Source organism: Talpa occidentalis, unplaced genomic scaffold (genome assembly GCF_014898055.3).
Source record: "Talpa occidentalis isolate TD23 unplaced genomic scaffold, MPIMG_talOcc4v2.1 talOcc4.11, whole genome shotgun sequence".
Classification (NCBI taxonomy): domain Eukaryota; kingdom Metazoa; phylum Chordata; class Mammalia; order Eulipotyphla; family Talpidae; genus Talpa; species Talpa occidentalis.
Window position 1 is genome coordinate 80041349 of NW_023601104.1, and position 21764 is coordinate 80063112.

The window sequence follows — 21764 nt, forward strand, 5'->3', positions numbered from 1 at the left end:
CATCTAGGATCGACTGTTCTGCCCCCTGCTAACTGTTCTGCCCTCAGCAGTTCATATTGACTCTAACCCGCAAAGTTCTGGCCGCGCCATGACACGTTGCACACGCGGGTCGTGTCATGGCGGTGGTGTCTCAGGAGCCCGGGGCCCCTGTCGTCAGAGAGGAATTTGGAGTCTAGTAGCAGGTGGAAACCTGGGTGTGTTCATTTGGGGACGCTTGTGTTCTTGGCAAAGCCCTGATGTGTTTCCCAGCTCAGAGCCCCCGTGTTCACCAGACGTGCCAGAGGAAAGACATGTCGGTGCTTGGGGGCCTTCCAGAGTTGACAGTGTGACGGGGCTCCAGTAAGATGAGAGCAGCTGGCGTCATTCTTTCCTCCTTCCCTCCAGGTCGTTTGGTGCCTGCGCACTAAAAACAAGAAGAGATTAAAGTCACAAGGAAAGAACTGCAAAAAACTAGCCAAGAATCTCCTTAAGGAGCCAGAAAATCGTAACAATTTTTGCCTCTGGAAGCAGTACGCACATCTGGAGTGGTTGCTGGGCAACACAGAGGATGCCAGGAAAGTTTTTGACACAGCGCTCAGCCTGGCGGGGGGCAGAGGGCTGAAGGACTGCGAGCTCGCTGAGCTCAGTCTCCTCTACGCGGAGCTGGAGGCGGAGCTGCTGCCCGACGCAGGCAGGGCCGCCACGGCCCGAGCTGTCCACATACTGACCAGGCTGACGGAGAGCGGCCCCTACGGGTCCTACGCCGGCCAGGTCATGGCCGTGCACATTTTGAAAGCCCGGAAGGCTTACGAGCACGCACTGCAGGACTGTCTGGGCGAGGGCTCTGCCTCTGACCCGGCTCCCTGCAGCTCCGACCCGGCACCCAGTGGCTCCGATCCCGCTCCCAGCAGCTCCTCTAGCCGCCTAGTTAGTGTGGCCAAGTGCTTTATGCTCTTCCAGTATTTGACCGTAGGCATAGATGCTGCTGTGCGTGTGTATGAGCAAGTGTTTGCCAAACTGAAGGACTCAGTTTCCCCCGAAGACCGTGACCTGGTGGCGAGTGCCAGCCCCCCGAGTCTAAGCCGTGACCTGGAACCCCTCACGCTGCTGCACACGAGCCTGCTCCGCTTCCACATGACCGTCAGCGTGTACCCGCTGGCGCCGCTGCGTGAGGCGCTCTCAGAGGCTTTAAAGTTGTATCCGGACAACCAGCTTCTTTGGAGGTCTTATGTACAGATTCAAAATAAGTCCCACAGTGCCAGTAAGACCAGAAGATTCTTTGATGCCATCATCAGGTCTGCCAAACCCTTGGAGCCGTGGTTGTTTGCTATTGAAGCCGAGAAAATGAGGAAAAGACTGGTGGAAACGGTTCAGAGGTAATCACAGGTGGTTCGGTGTCCACGGACTTTTCCCTAAAGGAAACCCTGTTCCCCCCCATCCTGCTCCGCCTAAGGACTGTGGGACACGCGGGGTCCGGTGCCGGGAACAGCGGCCTGGGGGTGTGTGATAGCATCTTGAAAGAGCACCGGGGACATGCAGGGTAGCAGCAGCTCTGAGCAGGGGCCTCGTGGCTGTGTCCCCAAGGCCACGCTTTCTGGGGTCCTGAGCATTGCTTATGGTCCCGAGGTGGTGACTGTCAGGCCGCCCGGGAGCTCAGCAGCTGTCGTGAAAGCACAGTGGTCAGAGCACAGGCTCCAGGGGTGGAGTCTGGATCCCAATCCCAGATCTTCACTCACCAGCTGTGAGTGTCTGGACACATGACCCAGCGCGCCTGTGGGTTCCCCTTCTGTGAAATGGAATGACCAGCCCCTCCCAGGGCTGCTTGGAGCGGTGAGGAAGGGAAGCGCATAGGCCTGAGAGCAGAATTACCAGCCTGAGTGTTACTACTGGTGACCCGTGTCCGGTTTTAAAAGTCACCTTTGGATGCATTTTTGTATCTCGGTTACAGGAGAGTCTGGGGAACATCACTCACTTAGGCATCGCTTTGTTCCTTCTGGAATCTTCGCTGTCGCTTCTCGTTGAATTAATTGCTAGGGCAGAATGGTCTCTGAATGGTATTTCACTCTTTTTGAATATGAGTCTTACTATTCCTACCTTAAAACGAAAGCTCTTTTCTTCCCATGGAGGTAGATTTTTGCGTTCTGAAGCTTTAGAGAGTAGGTTATTTTTTAAAAGACAACAGACACAAAGTATGTGTGTGTGACGCCCAGGCAGACTCAGCGAGGTACAGAAGCCGGAGCCCTGCACGCTGCCTCCCGACCCTCAGGCATCACATCACGCCTGCACGCCATACCCCCGCCCTGACCTTTCAGCCCCTGGCGTGCTCTGATCCAGCCGTCTCTGACATTTGTCATCCCTGATGTGTGTCTCTCCTGTGACGGAAGGTGCGAGAACGTGTCTCAAGGCTAACCAAGCCTTGTCTTGCAGGGTCGATGGTAAAGAGGTCTATGCCACAATTCCCGAGACCGGCCTAACACACCGGATCCGAGGCCTGTTTGAAAACGCCATGCGGAGCGAGCATGCCAGCCAGTGCCCCCTGCTGTGGAGGATGTACCTGAATTTTTTGGTAAGTTCTGGTGGAGACTTGCTCTTCCTTCAGAGTGAGAACGTGCAGGTGTGCGTTGGCGAAAGCTGGGAGGGACTGTTTTCACCCTCACACCTTCTTGGCTCTGGTTAGTCCTTTTCAGAACCCTGCAGGAATAACACATGGCTCTCGGCACTCGGGAGAGGCTCACAAGCTGCCTTTTCACTTGGGATGTAGTAGGAGCAGGCGAGGAGCAGTCCCTGGGCGGTTGGTCTGGGCAGAGGCCTGGAACCTGAGGCCTTTCCAGAGACTTGCGCCTGTGTTCAGGTGGGTCTTGTTTGCTCAGTTTCCGGGGCTCAGTGTGACAAAAAGGTGGCCTTAGTGTCAATCTCAGCTCCCACTTCACTCTGGAAATGGCCTTTGGTGCAGTTAGAGGTTCACCTGGAGAGGGATGCTGGCAGCTCTGCTCCTTCTCGCTGTGTCCTCTCGGTTCTGCTGAGATGTTCCCTGTCTGCCTGAGGAGACAGGCTTACCCAGTCACCACGCTAGGGGAGAGACGGGTATGCTGTGGAATTGGTTTTATTTCTGCTCTGATTTAGGACTTTTACAAGGAATCATGGTTTCTTTTTTTTTTTTTTTAAAGATTGATTTATTTGGGGCCTCTCCTGGTGGCATAGGCCCTTGAGCGCAGTGCGGTAAAGCTGTCCACAGCTTCTGCAGCGCCGGTTTGATCCCAGCCGGCTGGTGAGAATCCCACATGGTATGGCAGACCTCTCCTGTCTCGCCCACTGCTCCCCTCAGCAGTGTATTTCGGTCAGTCTGCCTGTTCTGCTCCCCACTTTGTCTCTGGTGAATCCTCTCACCCTCCCGCACATCTGGTCTGTGCCCCAGTTCTTATATGCATGAATAAATAAAATCTTTTTTAAAAAAAGATTATGCATACAAAATAAATAAAACCCTTTAAAAAAAGATTTATTTATTTATGCATACAAGAGCTGGGGGACAGGTCAGAGTGGGGGGATGGTGGTGAGAGGATTCACCAGAGACAGAGTGGGGCACAGAACAGGCAGACTGACCGAAATACACTGCTGAGGGGAGCAGCGGACAAGACAGGAGAGGCCTGCCGTGCCATGTGGGTAGCTCCCTGGCCGGCTGGGGATCAAACTTGTGCTCCAGTCTACGGATAGCTTCACAGTGCTGTGCTTAACCCCTGGCGCCACCGGGGAGGCCCAGAATCATGGTTTCTTAAAGTGAGGGAATTAGAAGATGAGGAAGGAGGACAGGCTGTGTGCCAGGGTAACACTCATGAGCTGTTCTTCCTGTTTGAAGCACTGCTGTAGTGAGAGGGAAAAGATGACAGGTGTGACTTAAAACATGAGATCTTGAATGGAAGAAAGCAACAGTTAAGGTCAAGGTTGCACCTGGTGTAGCAGAGGCAGCTCTGGTTGGATGAGGGACATTGCAGAGTTCTCAGTTGAGGCCAGCCAGCTTAGGTACCTGGGCTTGCTGGGCTCCAGGATTATCTGTGAGACTCATAAATGCAGTGGTTGAGAAGGACAGTGTTCAGTGTTTATTTGAAATTAGGAAGAAAGTTGAATCTGTCTTAGGACATTGAAGTATTTTGGCAAAGGAAGGTGGCGTTCACACTGGTTCCTTGGGTATCAGGTCAGAGGACTGGCATCAGGATGGCTGAGGCTCACACCAGGAGGGAAGGTCAAGTCCCCTGGCTCACGGTGGGCTCAGCTTAGAGGGAATGGGGAAGGCCTAAGCCTTGCCTGTAGCAAGATGCCTGGTACAGCCCAAGGTCAGTCTTGATGACTGTGAAAGTCAGAATTTTTTTTCTCCACTGAAATATTTTTATTCAGGTCATCAGTGATTTTCATTTTGTTAAATTCAAGGTTAAATTTTTGCATGAGTCTGAAAGTACTGGAAGGGGGGAGGCCATGAGCAGCAGAGCTGACATCTGGACACTGCACCTGCCCCCTGGCGGGAGGAGCTGGCTTCTACTGGGAGACTCGGGGGAGTCTGGGAACAGGCTAGAAACAGACTTCAGCCTCATGAACTCCCCTTGTGCCCATTCACAGCAGGGCAGATGCCACCAACCTGGAGCTGCCCAGTGGGCTGTGGTTCCCTGGAAGAACTGCCAGCCAGTGACAGATACCCTTGCCGGGGCCTGCAGGAGACCCCAGGGGACACCCCCATGCCACTGCAGCTTCACAGCGGGTGTGATTTTATACTAGAGACAACCTGCTGAACGTCTGCGCACCCTCAGACTAAGATTCCTGGCCACAAATGTATGTTTAATAAGGTTACTGCTTCAGCAGTTCCGAGCAATTCTGCAATTCTGAGTTTTTAGAAATTGCAAGTGTTTAAACACGTATTTCTACCGCTAATGGCCTTGCTCGGGTACTGTCAGTACCAGAGACATGGGGGATAGAGAAGTGGTAAAGGTCACCATGGCCTGTCAGTGGAGGGGAACTGGTGCAACACAGCAGGGGCCCCTGCGAGCTCACCGTGGTGCGCGCACCCAGGCCCCACAAGCAGGTGATGTGCCCACGTGGACTGCCCTCGTGTGGATCAGTGCATGGTGGCTCTTAGAGCCTTAGCCTTCCCTTAGCTTTCAGCTCACTTCTGCCTTTTATCCCCTCACTGCAGGTTTCCTTAGGAAATAAAGAAAGAAGCAAAGGTGTGTTCTACAAAGCGCTTCAGAATTGTCCCTGGGCAAAGGTGAGTTCCAATGTCTTAAGATTCCCACGGTGCTTCCTGCCAAGCCTCAGTCCACCCAGTGTCTGCCTGTCCCTGTGTCACTGGGGGCGGGGCACACCCCCTCCCTGCACAGAGCTAGTCTCAACAGGGGCCTTGCTGTGGGCAGTGTTCCCAACATTTGCCCAGTGTTTAGCCAACCCTACTTGGCAGAGCCCAGATCAGTTTGGAACTCAAACTGGTGGTGACTGTCATGCCTGCCACCACTTTGGCGAGGTGGCCTCAGCTCTGAGGTGCTTACTTGTACCCTGTGAGTCCAGTGTCGTTCCTGCAGCAAGCCTGGCTGCTGAGTCGGGGCAGGAGGGGGGCAGCTGGCTGACGAGGCTGGCGGTGCTCTCGCCCAGGTGTTGTACATGGACGCTGTGGAGCACTTCCCTGACGAGATGCAGGAGATCCTGGACCTGATGACCGAGAAGGAGCTACGGGTGCGCCTGCCAGTGGAGGAGCTGGAGCTTCTGCTTGAGGACTAGGGCCACGCCACTGAGGCCGCGGCGGAGCCAACATGCAGGAGACAGGTGACACCTGTGCTAGCCTGTGTTGAACTCTGCTGTGGAAGCTCCTTTCCTGACCATTTGTGTCCTGGGTTAGCAGTCTCACCTTAGGCGTTGTCTGTGTGTACGGGACACAAACGCGGCTTATTGCATATTATATATGTGAACATGTATATGTATGTACATAGAGATGAAATTAATCGACAGTGGCTCGTGTCAGCTCATTTGTTCCCGTTCCTCTGCCCAGTCAGCGCGCCTGCCATGGTGAACACACCCACTCCGTCGCTTCTTGGCGTCCCGCATATCCTCGGGGTCTCCAGTTGAGGTCTGAGATCAGTTTGGACTTACTCAGCACTAGGACCTCCTCCCTGGGCTGCTTAAGGTAACATTTCCCCCTATCTTCAGAGCAGTGGGGAGTCAGTCACTTAAAACTGGTCATCTGACCTGTGTTGAGCATATCATTACTCCCCAAGACCTACTACTTGGTGACCCCTCCATCTGCGGACCAGGAGTGTCCCTGGGGGCTTGTTAGGAATGCAGGGCTGGCCCTGCCTGGCTGAGGCAGAGTCTGCCCTAGGTCAGGACTCCCTGGGACTTGTGTGCACATTCCAGTATGGAAAGCACTGAAGAAAAAAGGGCTCTGCTACAGGGCAGCTTGCCGGGACCCCCTCTCAGAGTAAAGCGGAGCCTGGAGCCAGCGCCTTCCTACCAAGCCCAGCCCTGTGTGCTGAAGGTCTGCTTGGCCCTGGTGTGCTTGAAATAAAAAGGTCCAGATGGGCCACATTCTTGATTTCCGAGGGCTGTGAATGGAATGTAGTGTAAATATCTATATTCAGACCACTTTCTTCGAAAAGATTTTCGTGCCCTGCAGTCATTTTCATTGTTAAAGCAATTTCTTCACAACCATTGTCTTCTGACGGTTCTGGTCTTTAAAAACTGGACAGCTACCATGCTTTTAGAAGCAAATCATGATCTCTAGAAATTTACATATTTCTTTGGTGCCTTGTCCAGAAAAGCCAGTATCATGGGGATCTCTGGCTAGAAACCGATGACAGTGGTTGGGAAAGAGCAGCACAGAGCACTTTCTAGAGCAGTCTCAGCCCACCCTGGCGGCCAGCCAGGCAAGCAGACACAGCCTAGATCCATGGCTTTCAGACGGACTACCGGGAAAGGACGACACAGGGAAGGAAATGGAGAAAGGGAAGGGGAGGCTCAGTCTTGAACGCGCTTGAGAAGGATGAGGTTTCTGAACCCAACAAGGGCAGGCAAGCCAGGTTCTTCGGCCCTAACCTTTCAGATATCTCTTAGGAACTTCAGCCTCGTGCAACACCCGTGCTTGCTTTTCTTGTTCCCAGAGTGCTGAGACCCCCCAAGCTGTGCCTAAAACTTCAAACGAAAAGCTGTATTTCCTCCTTCTGAAGCCACATGAACCAAGCTTTGTTGCCTGAATAACAAAGACCACCAGCTATGCCCTGCTTTTCCTTAGCTGCTTTTGTGTGTGTCCACCACAGCGCTAGGGGTGTGATGTAGGGCAACAGGGACTGAAGTCTGCACTTGGTAATTGCCCAGAAGCTTCCTAGCACCTGACCTGCCCACTTGCTGCTGCTGAGTGGCAGGTGAGAAGGCTCCAGAAACAGGTGGAGGTGTTGAGAAAAAGCACAATTTATTGCGAGAGCACTGCATGTGACCGACAGACGGAAGCAGCCCGGTGGGCACACTACACACCATGCTCAAGAAGGTACACAGGACGTCTGCTAATCAAGATTCAAGTGGAACGTGGATTCCTTTGGGCAACTTCCCCAACCTCATCCCTCAAGGGGTCAGCACACTCCCCTGACAGGCAACTCTGACTGGCTAGAGATAGAGCCCCTCGGGGGTGCCTTCTTGTTTTTTATAAAGAACATTTTCTTTAGATTTTTTGAAATCTTCATTTGTTACTTTCATTCTGCGTTCTCTCAAGGCCATCAGACCAGCTTCAGTACAGATTGCCTGTAAGAAAGAACAGTATGTTCAGAATCAAATACTTTTTATTTTTAGTCTAACAAATAATTCAGAGAGAGCTATTCTGAAATAAGATATAAGACACCCAGACTGGAAACACAGTGTTCAAGCCGTCTGGGAAAATATTAAATGTTGAATTTCAAGCATCCTAATTATTTTCTCCAAGGATCGGAGGTGCCTTAAGCTGGAGTAACTAAGGAAGAGGACTGGCCCAGAATAGAGGCTTTGGGTTCCAACCAGTTGTGTGGCCCAGCCAGTGCGTTCTCACAGCCCTGCATTTGTTCGAGTAGTAAATATTCCTAGGAAAACAGATGAAATCATACCTGGGAAGTTAAAGGCAATCTAGAGTCTATTTCTACAGTCCTGAGAGACCATACAGTACTGTGCTAATACTAAAAGCAAAACCCCATGGAACAGAGTCATGAGTCCTGGCACTGAAGCCCTCTCACTGCCGCCGCCAGGACGCCGATTTCAAATGGCCCAGCAGAAAGGCGATGCCTCACTTCAGCACAGGTGTCGGCATGGACAGGCCGCACGTGCGCCGTCTCTGCCGACCTTGGCATTTATCCCTGAGAAACTAGGCACTCCCAAGAGGAGCAGGTGGTATCCAGATGCACCGCCTAAGCCTCACTGGTCATATCCTAACTCATACACGGGAAAAAGCCAAGAGGTACAAACTGGGGCCTGAACGCAGAGGTGTAGGTGCTTGCCCTGTGGCTCAGAGGTGAGCTCTTCCAGCCAATACCACCTCCCCACCTGGGCCCGAGCAGCTATCTCTGACACCCCTCACAGAGTAACCTGGGCCTAGAAGAGGCTGCAGTAAACATAGTGCCAGAGATTTATGCTTGTGACCATAGGTGACTTAGGGTCATTTATTTCCTAAAATACTTCAAAAGTGAATCTCCTATTTGAGCATAAGGAAAGGTGACCTGACAATTACAAAGCTAAAACCCAGACAGCACATACCGTGCTTAACTATCACCCCAAAAGCACACACTATCTCCCAACTGATAGGGCCCAACCAGCTCAGGTTCTCACCTTGATGTCGGCACCAGAGAGGTCATCTTTAGCCATGATCAAGTCGTCCAGGGTGACGTCATCAGCCAGTGTCATCCGGCTTGTGTGAATCTGAAAGATGCGCTTCTTAGTCTTTTCATCGGGCAGGGGGAACTCAATCTTCCTGTCAATGCGGCCTGCAGGTACAAAAGGGTTTCAGTCATACCCCCAGAGAGAGGCCTTAGCTCACACTGCAATTTCAGCCAGACAAGTGTCCTGTGGGAAGAATGCCCAAATTGTGACAAGCTCACGTTTGTTTCTATAGTTTGTCATTTTCTATACTAACTTCATCCCATTTAAAGGAAATCCTTTGCTCTGTACCTTCTGAAACAAAAGAAAAGATTGGTCCCGGAATGGCATTTTTAGTGGAAAAGGACATATCAAGCTTAGGACACCTAATGCTCCACAATGAGACAGACGCGAACCTTACCTGGTCTGATAAGTGCTGGATCCAAAGTCTCTATCCGGTTTGTGGCCATGATAACTTTCACATCGCCCCTTGAATCAAACCCATCCAGCTGGTTCAACAGTTCCAACATTGTTCGCTGAATTTCTCTCTCACCACCAGAATTTGAGTCATATCTTTAGAAATGATGAAAAGGAATGAAGTTAAACTAATCTCCTTCAACATTCTGGTCTCAACTGAGTGTCACTCCCTCAATTATTCTAGCATAAAAATCAGCAGCAATCCATCCTGACTGGCCAAGTTATTTTCACAGTATTTGCTTTGTGGCAATTTACAATTACCTATTCTGTCTCCACGTTTGGGGCATGATCCCCTAACCCGACTGTCAGCACCTCAAGGGCAGAGACTGTGATCATGGCTGGGGCCCCCGGGTCCCAATGGTGCCTGGCTCGGAGCAGTCTCCAGGCAGTCCAGTTCCCAGTTCCTGGACAGTTAGAACCTGGCACTTGGGAAAACAGAGCCTCAAGCATCCAGAGAGCACACACAGCAGGAACTGTGCAGCCCAGCGGGGAAGGAAAAGCTACATGGTTCTTGCCTCTAAGCACTGCCAAAAAGGTGAGAGAAAGGTTACCTTTTTGTGCCAATGGCATCAATTTCATCAATAAACACGATGGATGGTGCGTGTTCTTCAGCAACTCTGAACAGTTCCCGTACGAGTTTAGGCCCATCGCCTAGGTACTTCTGGATAAGTTCTGAGCCAACCACTCTCAAGAAAGTGGCCGAGGTTTGGTTTGCTACTGCTTTGGCTAATAAGGTTTTACCTATTTTAAAGAAAAAACAAAAAAAACTTTTAAACTTAAAAACTCTGTTACTACTTTAAGTGGACATCGACGGTGGGCAGACCTCAGAGATAGAAAGGAGCCACCATCCAGGCGTCTTGACATACTCCAAAGTAGGTAAGAGGAAATTTTTAAAAATACCTACTAGATGACGTTTTGGTCATTTTTAACTATTTTCATCATCGTAATGACAGAGGATCCTTTTCATTGGTTATTCCAAGTTGCATCTATTAGCCTAACCCATTCATCCCAGGATTAGAGAACCAAACTACATTTCTATGAAGCGCTCAGTGATAATGGTCTGGGAATTCCAGGTTTGACCTGAAGGAACATAGTCTGTGGTGTGGCCCTTAGGAGGAAATTCTCACCCATCTCAGGGAAGACCTCATTCATTTCCAGTCTTGCTCTAGTTTCTGATATTTCTCTTTCAGATCAAAAACAAATCAGCAAAGAGCATTATGAGAATGTTAAGAGCTAGAAAACCTTTAGTCCCATTGACAGTGAGCTCTGTGCACTCACCTCAGGAGAGAGAGGCAGAGCTGGTAAAAAGCTCTGGGTTTGAGGAGTAGGGGGAGGCCAGCTGGTGAGTGTCACAGAAAACTTGATGGAACATGTGACAGTAGTGCTCCCTTTAGTCAGGCAGGCAGGGTAGCAGGTACAGAGGCTTATTAGAAAGCTGGACTATTCGAGAACATCAATTAGGGTGGCAAAGGACAAAAAGGAACTTCCTAAGTGGACAGGATCTTACAGTCGAGCTGCTAGGATGCTTCAATGGCCAGAGATTTAACACTTCCTCCTCTGCCACATCCCAGCTCCTCACAGTGCACAGGCCCCAGAGAGGACATTGGGCTGCAGGCAGGAGGCCTGTATTCCTGCTCCAGGCCTACTCTGAGCTCAGCCTCAGAGCTACTGGGCCTTGGGCAGGTCACTGCCTCTCGAAATGCATTCTCCCGAGTTGTAGAATGACAGACTGTAGCAGCTCCAAGGCTGCCTACAGCTGTTACCTTGGGCCTCCAGTGGTAGTGCTCAGCACAGATTCCTGCACACTTTGAAGTCATTCAAACAATCAACCCTTTTCCTTTGGAATTGACATGGCAATGAATTACTAAGTCCTGGACTGTACAACTCAGGACAGCTTACTACACAGTGAACCAAGTACATGTGGGTTTTATCTTTATCTACTGTTATATTCAGTACTAATGGACCAAGAGAATGAACTTAATCTAAACACCACAAAATAGCTGTTAAATCAATGGCTCTCCATCATGGCTCTCATGCTTGGCCATACTGCAGAGAACCTTCAGGGAAAGAACCAGGAATCAATTTTTATTTTTAAGCTCCCAAGGGGATTCCAATATACAGCCAAGACTGAATACCCAGTCTTACCTTTCCTTACAAGTTATTCTTAATAGGCTCACATTACTCACAAATAATTGAAAATCTTGTTTTATAACCTATTAATCTAGTATTTGATTGAACATAGTAGAGAAGTTCTTGAACTGTAAATGTGTTCACACTGAACAATCTGCATGGGAGTGGGAGGAGGAGTCCACTGGTGCTTTCTTTTTATTGCAATCACTACTACCATTTTAACATATTAGCTGATGTCTACAATTTCAAGTCCAAGACAGTCAGGTTACTTAGTTCCTCTATTACACAGATAAACATACTTTTGGGTAACAGTTATGTTTCTAGATGAGTTGCTTATTCAAAAATGTCCCATATGTAGCTTTGAGCACTCTGTTTTAAGGAAATTTTGGCACCCTCACTCTCAAAAGATCAGTAGTTATAACGAGCTGAATACCCAGAAAGCGTCCAACATAAAACATACATACCTGTGCCAGGTGGACCATAGAGAATGACCCCCTTAGGGGGTTTTATACCCATCTCTTCATAATATTCAGGATGAGTGAGAGGAAGCTCTACAGATTCCTACAGAACACAAGTAGTAAAAATGAAAGGTTTTCTTAACTGAAATTAGCAGCACCATTATTAACTGGCGTTGAGTATATCTCACTTTAAACAAAGTAAGTTAAACTTTAATGATTCATTAGAGACAATGTGCTTGATTTCAACCAGCAGCAAGGACGTTTGTCCTACTTGAGCACCCATGTCTTCTTTCTCACCATACAGTTTCCCTCATTTTCCAGTAGTAGTCAGACTTCCCAGACATCTACTATAGCTCTTCTTGAGCAAAACCAACTTCAGAAAGCTAAAATTCGGGGGTCTCCCTGGTGGCGCAAGGGGTTAAATCTCAGCACTACGAAGCAAGCTTGAAACCCGGCCAGGGAGATGACCCACATGGTGCCATAAACCTCCCCCGTCTTGCCTGCTGCTCTCCTCAGCAATGTATTTCAGTAGATCTGCCTGTTCGGCTCCCCAGTCTCTGGTGAATCCCCACCCCCACCAGGCCTCTGGCCTGTATCCCAGCTCTTGTATGCATAATTAAAATAAATCTTTTTAAAAAAAAGTTCTTGGGCCTCCCCTCATGGCACAGGCAGTTGAGTGCAGTGCTATGAAGCTGTCCGCGGCCTCTGCAGCGCCAGTTCGATCTTGGCTGGCCGCGGAGGGTCCCACATGGTGCAGCAGACCTCTCCTGTCTTGCCTGCTGCTCCCCTCAGCAGTGTTTCATCAGTCTGCCTGTTCTGCTCCCCACGCTGTGTCTGGTGAATCCTCTCACCCTCCCGCGCATCTGGCCTGTACCCCAGTTCTTGTATAAATAAATAAATCTTAAAAAAAAAAGTTCTTAAAAAAATGTTCCCTCCCAAAAAGCTAAAATTCACCCTTTTCAATTATACTACAGACAGGACCTTGAAATTTTTTCTGATCATTGTCACCACCTAGGAGGGCACGAAGGCTACTTCCCAGCTCTCCAGCAGAGATCTAGGACCGTTCTTAATCATGTCCCTACAAAGAAATAACTGTGCAGAGCTGCCCACAGCATCCTGAACATCACTTTCCCCAGCCCCTCGGACTGCAGCTGGGCAGGGCCTGTGGCATCTAGGACATGGTACAGGGAGGCGTGTCCCACTGCCCCTTATCACTGGAAGTTTACAGACAGCAGCAGCTGAAGTCAACACAATTGGAAACATCTGCTCACACAATTATTAAACACTACAGATAAAAAGTATCAAGCAGACAGCAGCAGACTGTTATACAACTGTTATTTCTATTGTCTAATTCAGTAGCAACAAATTCAAACACTCCAAATGACAGAGTTACTGATCTGACCAATAAAGAGAAAAACATCTAAAACAACTCCAGGCATCCTAAATGAGATAACAGTAAAAAAAAAACAAAATATAAAAACCCAAAGCTCATTCCCAGACACACCTTAATTTCCTGGATTTGGTTGTCCAACCCCCCAATATCAGCATAGGTCTCTTGGGGGGCCTTTTCCACCTTCATCACTGTGACCAGTGGATCCGTGTCATCCATCAGCACCCCTATCACAGCATGCACCTATCAGGGAACATTAAACTTTAACACAGGAACATGGGGTTCACACAATCCATGTACAACAAAGCAGTGCCAATCACAGAATCCTCTAAATTCTCTGGCCACTTATTTCCATAGGACAGGTGGACAGATCTAGAAGAGAGGAGAAAAGCCCTGCTAGGGGCTTTCTCAGAGACCATCAACTTACCTTGTGGTTGAGCAGGACTGAGCAGCCCGGTTCTAGCAGATCCTTATCTACAAATGAGAGAATGCTGACGTAGTGTTCTGAGCCCACAGATGTAGACACGATGGCGTGATTGTCATCTATGATCTCTTCCAAGGTTCCTACTGACATTGGGGTGCCCCTCAGATCATCCACCTTTGATCTTTCCTCCTATGTAAGGGTATGCCGAGAAGGAAAGTAACAAGTAGGTAAACACTGATGTGCTAGATTTACAGAACAGCTGGTGTTTTTAAAAGGAAGCTAGTAATGACTCGTTTAGTCTGAAAGGTTCAACTAACAAATTTCATATATTTACTGACAGCTTGAGGTTGTAAGATTTTGTGAAAATGAAAGCTAAAATAATAGTTCTCGGTTTACCTCTTGTTTTTCTTCTAAAGGCTTCATTTGTTCCTGATTTCTAATGAATTCTTCCTCCATCAGGAGATAGTCTTTAATTCTCTCTAACTTCAATAATTTTAATCGGCACTGAGTGTGAGGTGTCACTGTAATTGAAAAATAAAGTTTTGTTACTTTTTGGAGCTTGATATTTGCAGTTGATTTTTTTTTTTTTTAAGGGAAAAAGGACTTAAAAATTAAGCTTAATTTAGTTGGACAAAGTGAGAAATTCAATGTTTGGTGATCTCAAGGTAGGAGGTACCTAACTAGAAAGGGGGAAGTTATAAGCACGCAGGTGAAGACTGAAGTTGGGGTCCATGACCAGACAGCTAATACAAATCAACACATACCATCTGAACTGTCTGTCCATACAAAGAAGTCACTGACACAAAAAATTGTGCTTTGGTTTATTTTTCCCCATAGATGATACTAACTTGTGTGGCATTCTCCACACTGTTGTTCTTATGGCGTGAAGTCTTATTCTACACAAGAATTTTAACATTTACACAGACAAATCATTCTATCCTGGTTTCTATGTTTGACCCCTTCCCCTTAACTTTTAAGAAATATATTCCTGAATTTTCATTTATTTACTTATTTTCTCTTGTGTTAGCTGTAATCCATCTGGCAAAAAGCTGTTCTAATTTTCTCTGAATAGCACATAAAGGGTACCTGTCATTTATATTAAATAACTCATCTTCTACAGAATGAAATGCCACCTTTACCTTGTATTAATTATCCATGTAACTTGACTTTGTTTTGGGACTTTCTACGTTTTTTTGGCACGCTGATGATCTAGTCTCTGCCTGTGCCATATTGATTATTGCAGATTTTCATCAGTCATTGTAGATAGGACATTTCCCACAGTCTGACTCCATTCTTAACCAAGCAGTGTTTTAAAAATTATTTCATTTAAACAGGAAGGGACTTGTTTAGATGAGTGTGAGGTGGACATTTGAGCTGTATCTGGAAGTATCTGAAAGCCTGAAGGGATGTGAAGCAGGCAGTCGGGAGGAAGATGGAAGGAAGGACCCTTTTAAGCAGAAGGAAGCAAAGAGCTTGCCTTGATGAGCGGGCAGGAGCCTGCAGTAGGCCAGTGTGACAGATGAGCAGGGGAGCAGCTGGGCTGAGGATGGGGAGGTAGGCTGGTGCAGGTCACCCATTTTGAGTTTTAGTCTACATTCAACAGGAAGTCAAGTTTACACTCAGACACGGCATAATGTGAATTCCAATACAGTGGCATTCCACTTCTTTATGAAATAAATGTGTTTCTAAGTTACTCAAGCTGAACCTGAGTTTTCTAATCTAAAGCTGTACTTAGAATATACTAGAAGACGTGGCAATTGATGGAGTATATTGTAAAAATGAAATACAGCTTTTATTTCAACCTAGAGAAACGCTGCTCCTGAGAACTAGGAAGACTAGTCATAGAGAAAGAGCTTTAAACACCCCTTATTTCTGCCTCCACGCCACACCTCTAAGGTGCATAAACAGAGATGACACCCCTGGGGTCAGAAAGACAGCAAGGAACCAGGGCATTACCCAGTGGCAGTTTGCTGGCAGCATCTGGTCCCTTTGTTTTCTTCTTCTTTTTCCCCACTCTAGTTGGCACAGGAGGTTCATATTTCTTTTTCTTGTCCTTGAGTTTTTAGAAGAGTGGAAAAAATGACACAGAAATCATATTAAAACACTTATTTCTATAGGACCACCATCTATTTTCAGTTGATAGTTTTCCTTTTAGGATATTATTAAAAGTTCTCATTTCTTTAAGGGAAAAAAACCCACACAAGTAAGTTTTACATTCCGGTAATTTTAATAAGTGAATGTAACTGATTTTTTTTTTTTTTAATAATTCATGATGACAAATGCTTCAGTAAGGAATGGAGAGGTCAGAATTCCTATATGCCCACTTTGATACTGAATCATTTGTGACAATTCTTCATAGTTCAGGATATTAAACACTAAAACTACAGGCAATTTATTTTAATGACAATTAAATTTTAATTACTTCTGGAATGTTATTACTTTTGCAGATTTAAAAACCACTAACTCCCAAATACCTATATGACAGCTAGGTCAATAATCTTTTCTAAAGCATGAAAAGGGCAGTATATCTGTAGGCCAAGCTGGTAAGTACAAAATTTATTTTGCATTTTTAAATTATGAGTCCCAAGTGATCTTCTCAGCTACAATCCATGCAAGATTTCCATTATTTAATCATATGACATAGCTGGCTGATTTACCTTGTCGTCCTTCTTGCCACCTCCAGGACCATGTCCACCACTCTGACTTTGACCCTGGGGTGGGATGGAGGGGGGATCAGACAGAAATAAATTCAAAATATGGTCACTTAAATTAACATTCTTATTTTCCTGTGATTCTAAGATACCAACACTTCCCCCTCGCCCTAACATTTCTGAATTCAAGTTGTAGTCAATGTGTACATTTCTGACTAGCGAGGTAGAATTTTTTTTCCTAAAAAGCTGTTAGGTCAGTGGTGTGCCTGCAACCGACTGCATCTTATCACAGTCAGCTCTAGGACCTCCCTGGTGGTGCAAGGGGTTAAGACACAGCACTATGAAAATAGCCACTGCAGCACCGAGATCGATTCCTGGTCAGGGAGGTAATCTACATGGCGCAGCAGACCTCTCCTGTCTCACTCGCTGCTCCCCCTCAGCAGTGTATTTCAGTAGATCCACCTGTTCTGCTCCCTGCTCTGTCTCTGGTGAATCCTCTCACCCCCCACACCTGGCTGGTACCCCAGTTCTTGTACGCATAAATAAATAAATCTTTAAAAAAAAAAGTCAGCTCTAAGAAATAAACATATCACACAATGAGGCTCAAGTTCTAAGACCACCCCTTCTTAAGGGGAAGGTAGAGTGTCTGACATTATTTAATATAAAACTACCTCACAGAGATCACCAAAAGTATATCTCCATGAAATTAGACAATAATTTATTTCTAAGATCATACTTTTAACAACTTATATACCTCCCAGCCCTAAAGCCTAAGTGCTCTTAGGCAGGTTTTTTTCCCCAAACCGGAATTGCTTCACCACCTGAAGGTATTAAGAAACTATGCAAATCATAACCACTATGAGGTATCACCTCACACCTGTTAGAATATAATTACCAAAAAAATAAGAACAAGTGTTGGCAAGGATATGGAGAAAAGTAAACTGGTTTACTTTTTCTATGGGAAATAGCATGGAGATTCCTCAAGAAATTAAAAATACAACTATTCTATCATCCAGCAATTCCACACCAGGGTATTTTATCTGAAGAAAATGAAAACTCCGACTCAAGAAAATACATGCACCCCAATGTTCACTGTAGCATTAGTTACAGTAGCCAAGATATGGAAACAACTTAAGCAATACACCGATGAATGGATAAGGAAAGTAATATATGTGTATATAAACAATGGTACATTATTCAACCATAAAAAAGCAAATCTTGCCATATGCAACATGAATGGGACCTTCAGGGCATTATGCTAAGTGAAAAAGAGAAAAATACCATATAGTTTCACTTATGTGGAATCTTAAAAAGAAAACAAAACTGAGCTCACAGATACAGAGATCAAACTGGTAGTTGCCAGGTAGGGGAATGGGGGGCAGGGAGCAAAAAAGGTGAAGGGGTTAAAAAGGTTGTTATAAAATAAATCACAAGGATATAATGTACAGCATGGTAATCATAGTAACACTGCATTGCACATTTGGAAGCTGCTTAGCAAGTAGTTCTTAAAAGCTCTCATCACAAGAAAAATACTAGCAACTGTATGGTGACGGATGTTAACCAGAGTACAATGACCATTCAGCTATACAAATACTGAATCATTACTAATAGGCTGTCAGTTTAGATCTGAGTTTTTTAAAAAAAAAGTATTAATAACTTGGTGTAACAATAAAATTACTAGGTTTCTGGTTTAAAAATAGACCCTTAAGGGGCCTCCCTGGTGGCTCAAGGGGTTAAGACTCAGCACTTTGAAACAATCCAAAGCCACTGCAACATGAGTTCGATCCCCTGCCAGGGAGCTACCCACACGGCACAACAGACCTCTCCTGTCTCGCCCGCTGCTCCCCTCAGCAGTGTATTTCAAACAGATCTTCCTGTTCTATTTCCCGCTCTGTCTCTGGTGAATCTTCTCACCCAACATCTCTGGCCTGTACCCCAGTTCTTGCATGCATAAATATTTTTTTAAAGAATAAATAAATTAGACCCTTAAGTTACAAGACAATGCTTAAGACACAGCAATGCCTCATATATGATGACTCTTAAACATGAGTAACTGTGACCTTACTTGATCAGAGGGGTCCTCTCAGTTCCCCCATATAACTCCATGAATGCACCCTTAAATTAATACACTGTCAGCTTCATTATCAAGACAAAAAAACCATAACTATCATGGCCACCAAAAAGAGAGTTGAGGTCAAATGTTTCCCCTTGTGGAGGATTCTTAAAACTTTGTACTTTCTTCTGAATAAGATAATGAAAGGCTCTGAGAAATTTTGGGAAACAGAATTAGTTATACTGAAATAGGCTATCCAAATTAGAGGTCTTTAACAATTACTTGCGTACTCCTCCTAAGGAAATCTGCTGATGGCTGGGGGAGCAATGTTTGTGCCCAAGTCTGTTTTAGACATTTCCCTTTACTATCTCATTAATTCCAGACAAACCTTCAAGATAGGGCTCATTACTCCCACTTTCTAGATGAAATAAGTCTGTGGAATTAGATGCATCCAGGTTTGATTTCTAGCTGTCTTTAATAGGCTTTGTGACCTCAGTAAGTCAGGTCACCTCCCTCTATATCCTTAGTTGGAAAATAGGGATGTAATCTATTACCAGTTCCTAGATGTTCCTGACAATGAAGTAACACATGCACATCACTTAGCATTTACATGACGCACAGTAACTATGAGTAAACAGAAAATGTCATGGTCAAAATTTTAATTGTCAGCCCGATTACAAAGTCTGGGCTCCAAAATCATCCAAATTCATTCTGGTGCGCTTATCCCCTAGAGTCCAGGCCATCATGGACTCTAGTCCCTCAACTGAGATTCCAGGTCCAATCTCTTCCTTCATCCACCCAGCTATTTACCTTCTAAAATCAACAGCTGATCCCTTCACTTTTCACAAAAACCTTCAACTGCTACCTAGCATTTATGGTGAAATGTCCAAACTCTTGAGCTCAGCATGCATGGCCCTCGCCAAACTGGTGGCAATGAACCTGCCCAGGTGATTCTACCTAGCTCATGACCCCAAGTCTGGCCTCAAAGGGTGTCTTCCTGCATGGGTTCTGACCTTCATCTCTGCAGCATTTTACATCATTTTTCCTCAGTCTCAAATAACAGTAACACCTCTTGAATTCTACTATATGCCAAGAAGTTTATTTACTACATAATATCAGAGAATAATCTCATTTAGTTCTTAAACACTGTGAGGCTGGTACTATCAACACCTACTGGAGACCACTAAGGCATGCAGTGCTGAGACAAGGAAAACATCAAGGTCATGGCTAAAAAACTGATCAGGTCGGGTTGGGGGACTGGCCCTTGTACAGGTCTACTTGTACAGGTCGGGATGTTCTTTCTTGGGGCTGTGAAGCTATGTCTAAGGGACAAACTAGATTAGAAAAAAAAAAAACCAACAAAATAACCTGATGGCACAGAACCTTGGTGGTGAATGTGTGCCCAGACCAGGCCAAATGCTAAGAAGATACTTCATTGTCTAGTAACTATCCTGAGATGGGGGGTGGAGGGGTGGGATGGAGGGAGCTGCTTGTCTCAATAAAAACGAGTTGCACCAGGCACTCGGGACACTTGAGCACGAATGAGAGGCCTTGCGTCCCCTGGGTCCCGCTTAAATTCTATTTTGTGTCTATCATTTCTTGGTAACTTCTACGGCTCAATGGGACTCCTCTATCAACCCTGTTCATCGAAGCTGGACTCCGGCAAACACCTAACTGGTACATGAGGAAACCAAGGCCCAGACAGATTGACTCGCCTATTGTCACAAAGCTGGGCAGAGATGGAGCCAGGTCTGTTGGACACCTGTGCTTTTCCTTGCTCATGGCTCCCAAGTACATCACAGCAAAGAGTCTAGAAAAAGACAGTTTATTTTCTGGCACAGCCACACACCATGTCTCAGTCTCCTTCCTGCTAAAGCGAAGATAATAATTACCTCCAGGAACTGGTGTGAAAAGAGGCTAAACATATTCCCACCTCGGGCCCTTTGCACTTGCTGCTCCTCCTGCTTGTGTTACGTTTTCCTCAGATATCTTGCATAGGCTTCTCTCTCATTCAGATGGGGACTTCGCTGGTATCCTGTGTAAAATGGCCACTCCTCCCCATCCTATGACTTTCTACGAAAGTCAGAGAGTAACGGCCCCCCCACCCCTCTCTATTCCACTCCCTGTCATATCCCGTATTTCTTTCTTTTTTGCCTGCCTCCTCTAGAATGTACGTGTCACCCTGGCAGAGACGTCCGCAATCCTTACTCCTGCACACCCTCAGTGCCTAGAACAGAGGGTGATTTAAAAAAAAAGCGAGCGCAGGTGTTCAAGAAACGCCTGTTTAGTGAGCCAGTGAGTAAACGCTGTATTACAATATGCGAAAGCCTCAATTAAAAAAATATAGAAACAGAACTATATCATCCGACAACTCCGCTTCAGGGCACTGACGTGAAGGAAACAAAAACACCAGCTCGAAGAGAATCGCACTGGGGGGGCCTTCCCCACGAGTTCCACCGCCGCACATCGTAAGGCCGCCTTCAAAGGCGCCCGCTCCGCGCAGCCTCCACGACTTTGCCCCCCGGGCTCGGCTGGACCGAACCCCTCCTCCTCCGTCGCCGTCCCCGCTTCTCCCGGGCGGCGCGGCCAGCCCTCTCCGAGGCTCGCGCTGAAAGCCCGCGCCGGTCCTCACAGCCGCGGGCGGCGGAGGAGCAAAGCCCGGCGACCTGGCCCGCCCCGCCGCCCCCAGCCCGCCCCGGGGCCCTCCGCGCCCAGTCCCGACCCCAGGTCCCCCGGGCCAGGGCCTCTGCTCGGCCGCAGCCCGCCGTGGCGCTGAGCAGCGGCCCCGGGAGCCTCCGTGCCCCTTGCGGCCGGGCGGCGGGCGGCGCAGCGGGTCGACCGAGCGCCTCGGGCGGCCGCCTCGTCCTCTCGCCTCGGGTCGCTCCATCCCGGCCGCCCCGCGACCCCCAGCCGAAACCCTTAGTCACTCACCATCTTGCTTCGGCCGCTCGAGCCGCCGCTGCCGGAAGTGCATTCGCCGCGGAGCCCGGTCAGAGCGGAAGTTGTCAGGGGCGCGACGGAAGCCGAGAGAAACCAAATCTCGCGCGGCCGGAGTCGCGCGCCCACGGGTCTGGCGGGAGGCCGGGACCCGACGCCGCTTTGCGAGTGTAATTGGGAACGTTGTTGGCATTTTAAATGGACAAAACCTGTAATTTCAATTATTAGGCTGTTGTAGCCACGTAAGGCAACGATCTATTGTCAAAGGACTAAGACAACTGTAAAAATGTAAAGTATTTGAAATACGCAAAAAACACACCTGGGAAGAACTCGACGGATTGCCCCAGGAACAGGAACGCCATCGGCACCTGCGAGACTGACATAGAGTTTTGCATCAACGTTTAAGTTTTTGGGGCCTCCC

General features: G+C 47.4%; 2 protein-coding genes across 5 annotated transcripts in view; one reads left to right on the forward strand and one right to left on the reverse strand.

The window, feature by feature from the left end:
• NRDE2 (NRDE-2, necessary for RNA interference, domain containing) overlaps positions 1–12324 on the forward strand; it is a 48843-nt gene extending 36519 nt beyond the window's left edge. For 2 of the 4 annotated variants that reach the window (XM_037503714.1, XM_054691645.1), the window contains exons 11-14: positions 385–1355; positions 2407–2545; positions 5159–5230; positions 5611–5998. In XM_037503714.1, the coding sequence (XP_037359611.1) occupies positions 385–1355; positions 2407–2545; positions 5159–5230; positions 5611–5736 (1308 nt within the window). In that variant the 3' untranslated portion in view covers positions 5737–5998. The other 2 variants (XR_008550395.1, XM_054691648.1) reach the window with 2 other exon arrangements.
• On the reverse strand, positions 7404–21395 carry PSMC1 (proteasome 26S subunit, ATPase 1). Its single transcript, XM_037503717.2, has 11 exons — positions 21338–21395; positions 16360–16413; positions 15659–15755; positions 14099–14223; positions 13706–13891; positions 13393–13521; positions 11895–11991; positions 9852–10041; positions 9245–9396; positions 8797–8951; positions 7404–7746 (listed from the first exon to the last, which is right to left on the reverse strand). Exons 1-11 carry the CDS (start codon positions 21338–21340, stop codon positions 7612–7614), a joined length of 1323 nt encoding a protein of 440 aa, XP_037359614.1. The 5' UTR covers positions 21341–21395; the 3' UTR covers positions 7404–7611.
• Between the last annotated feature and the right edge of the window lie 369 nt (positions 21396–21764).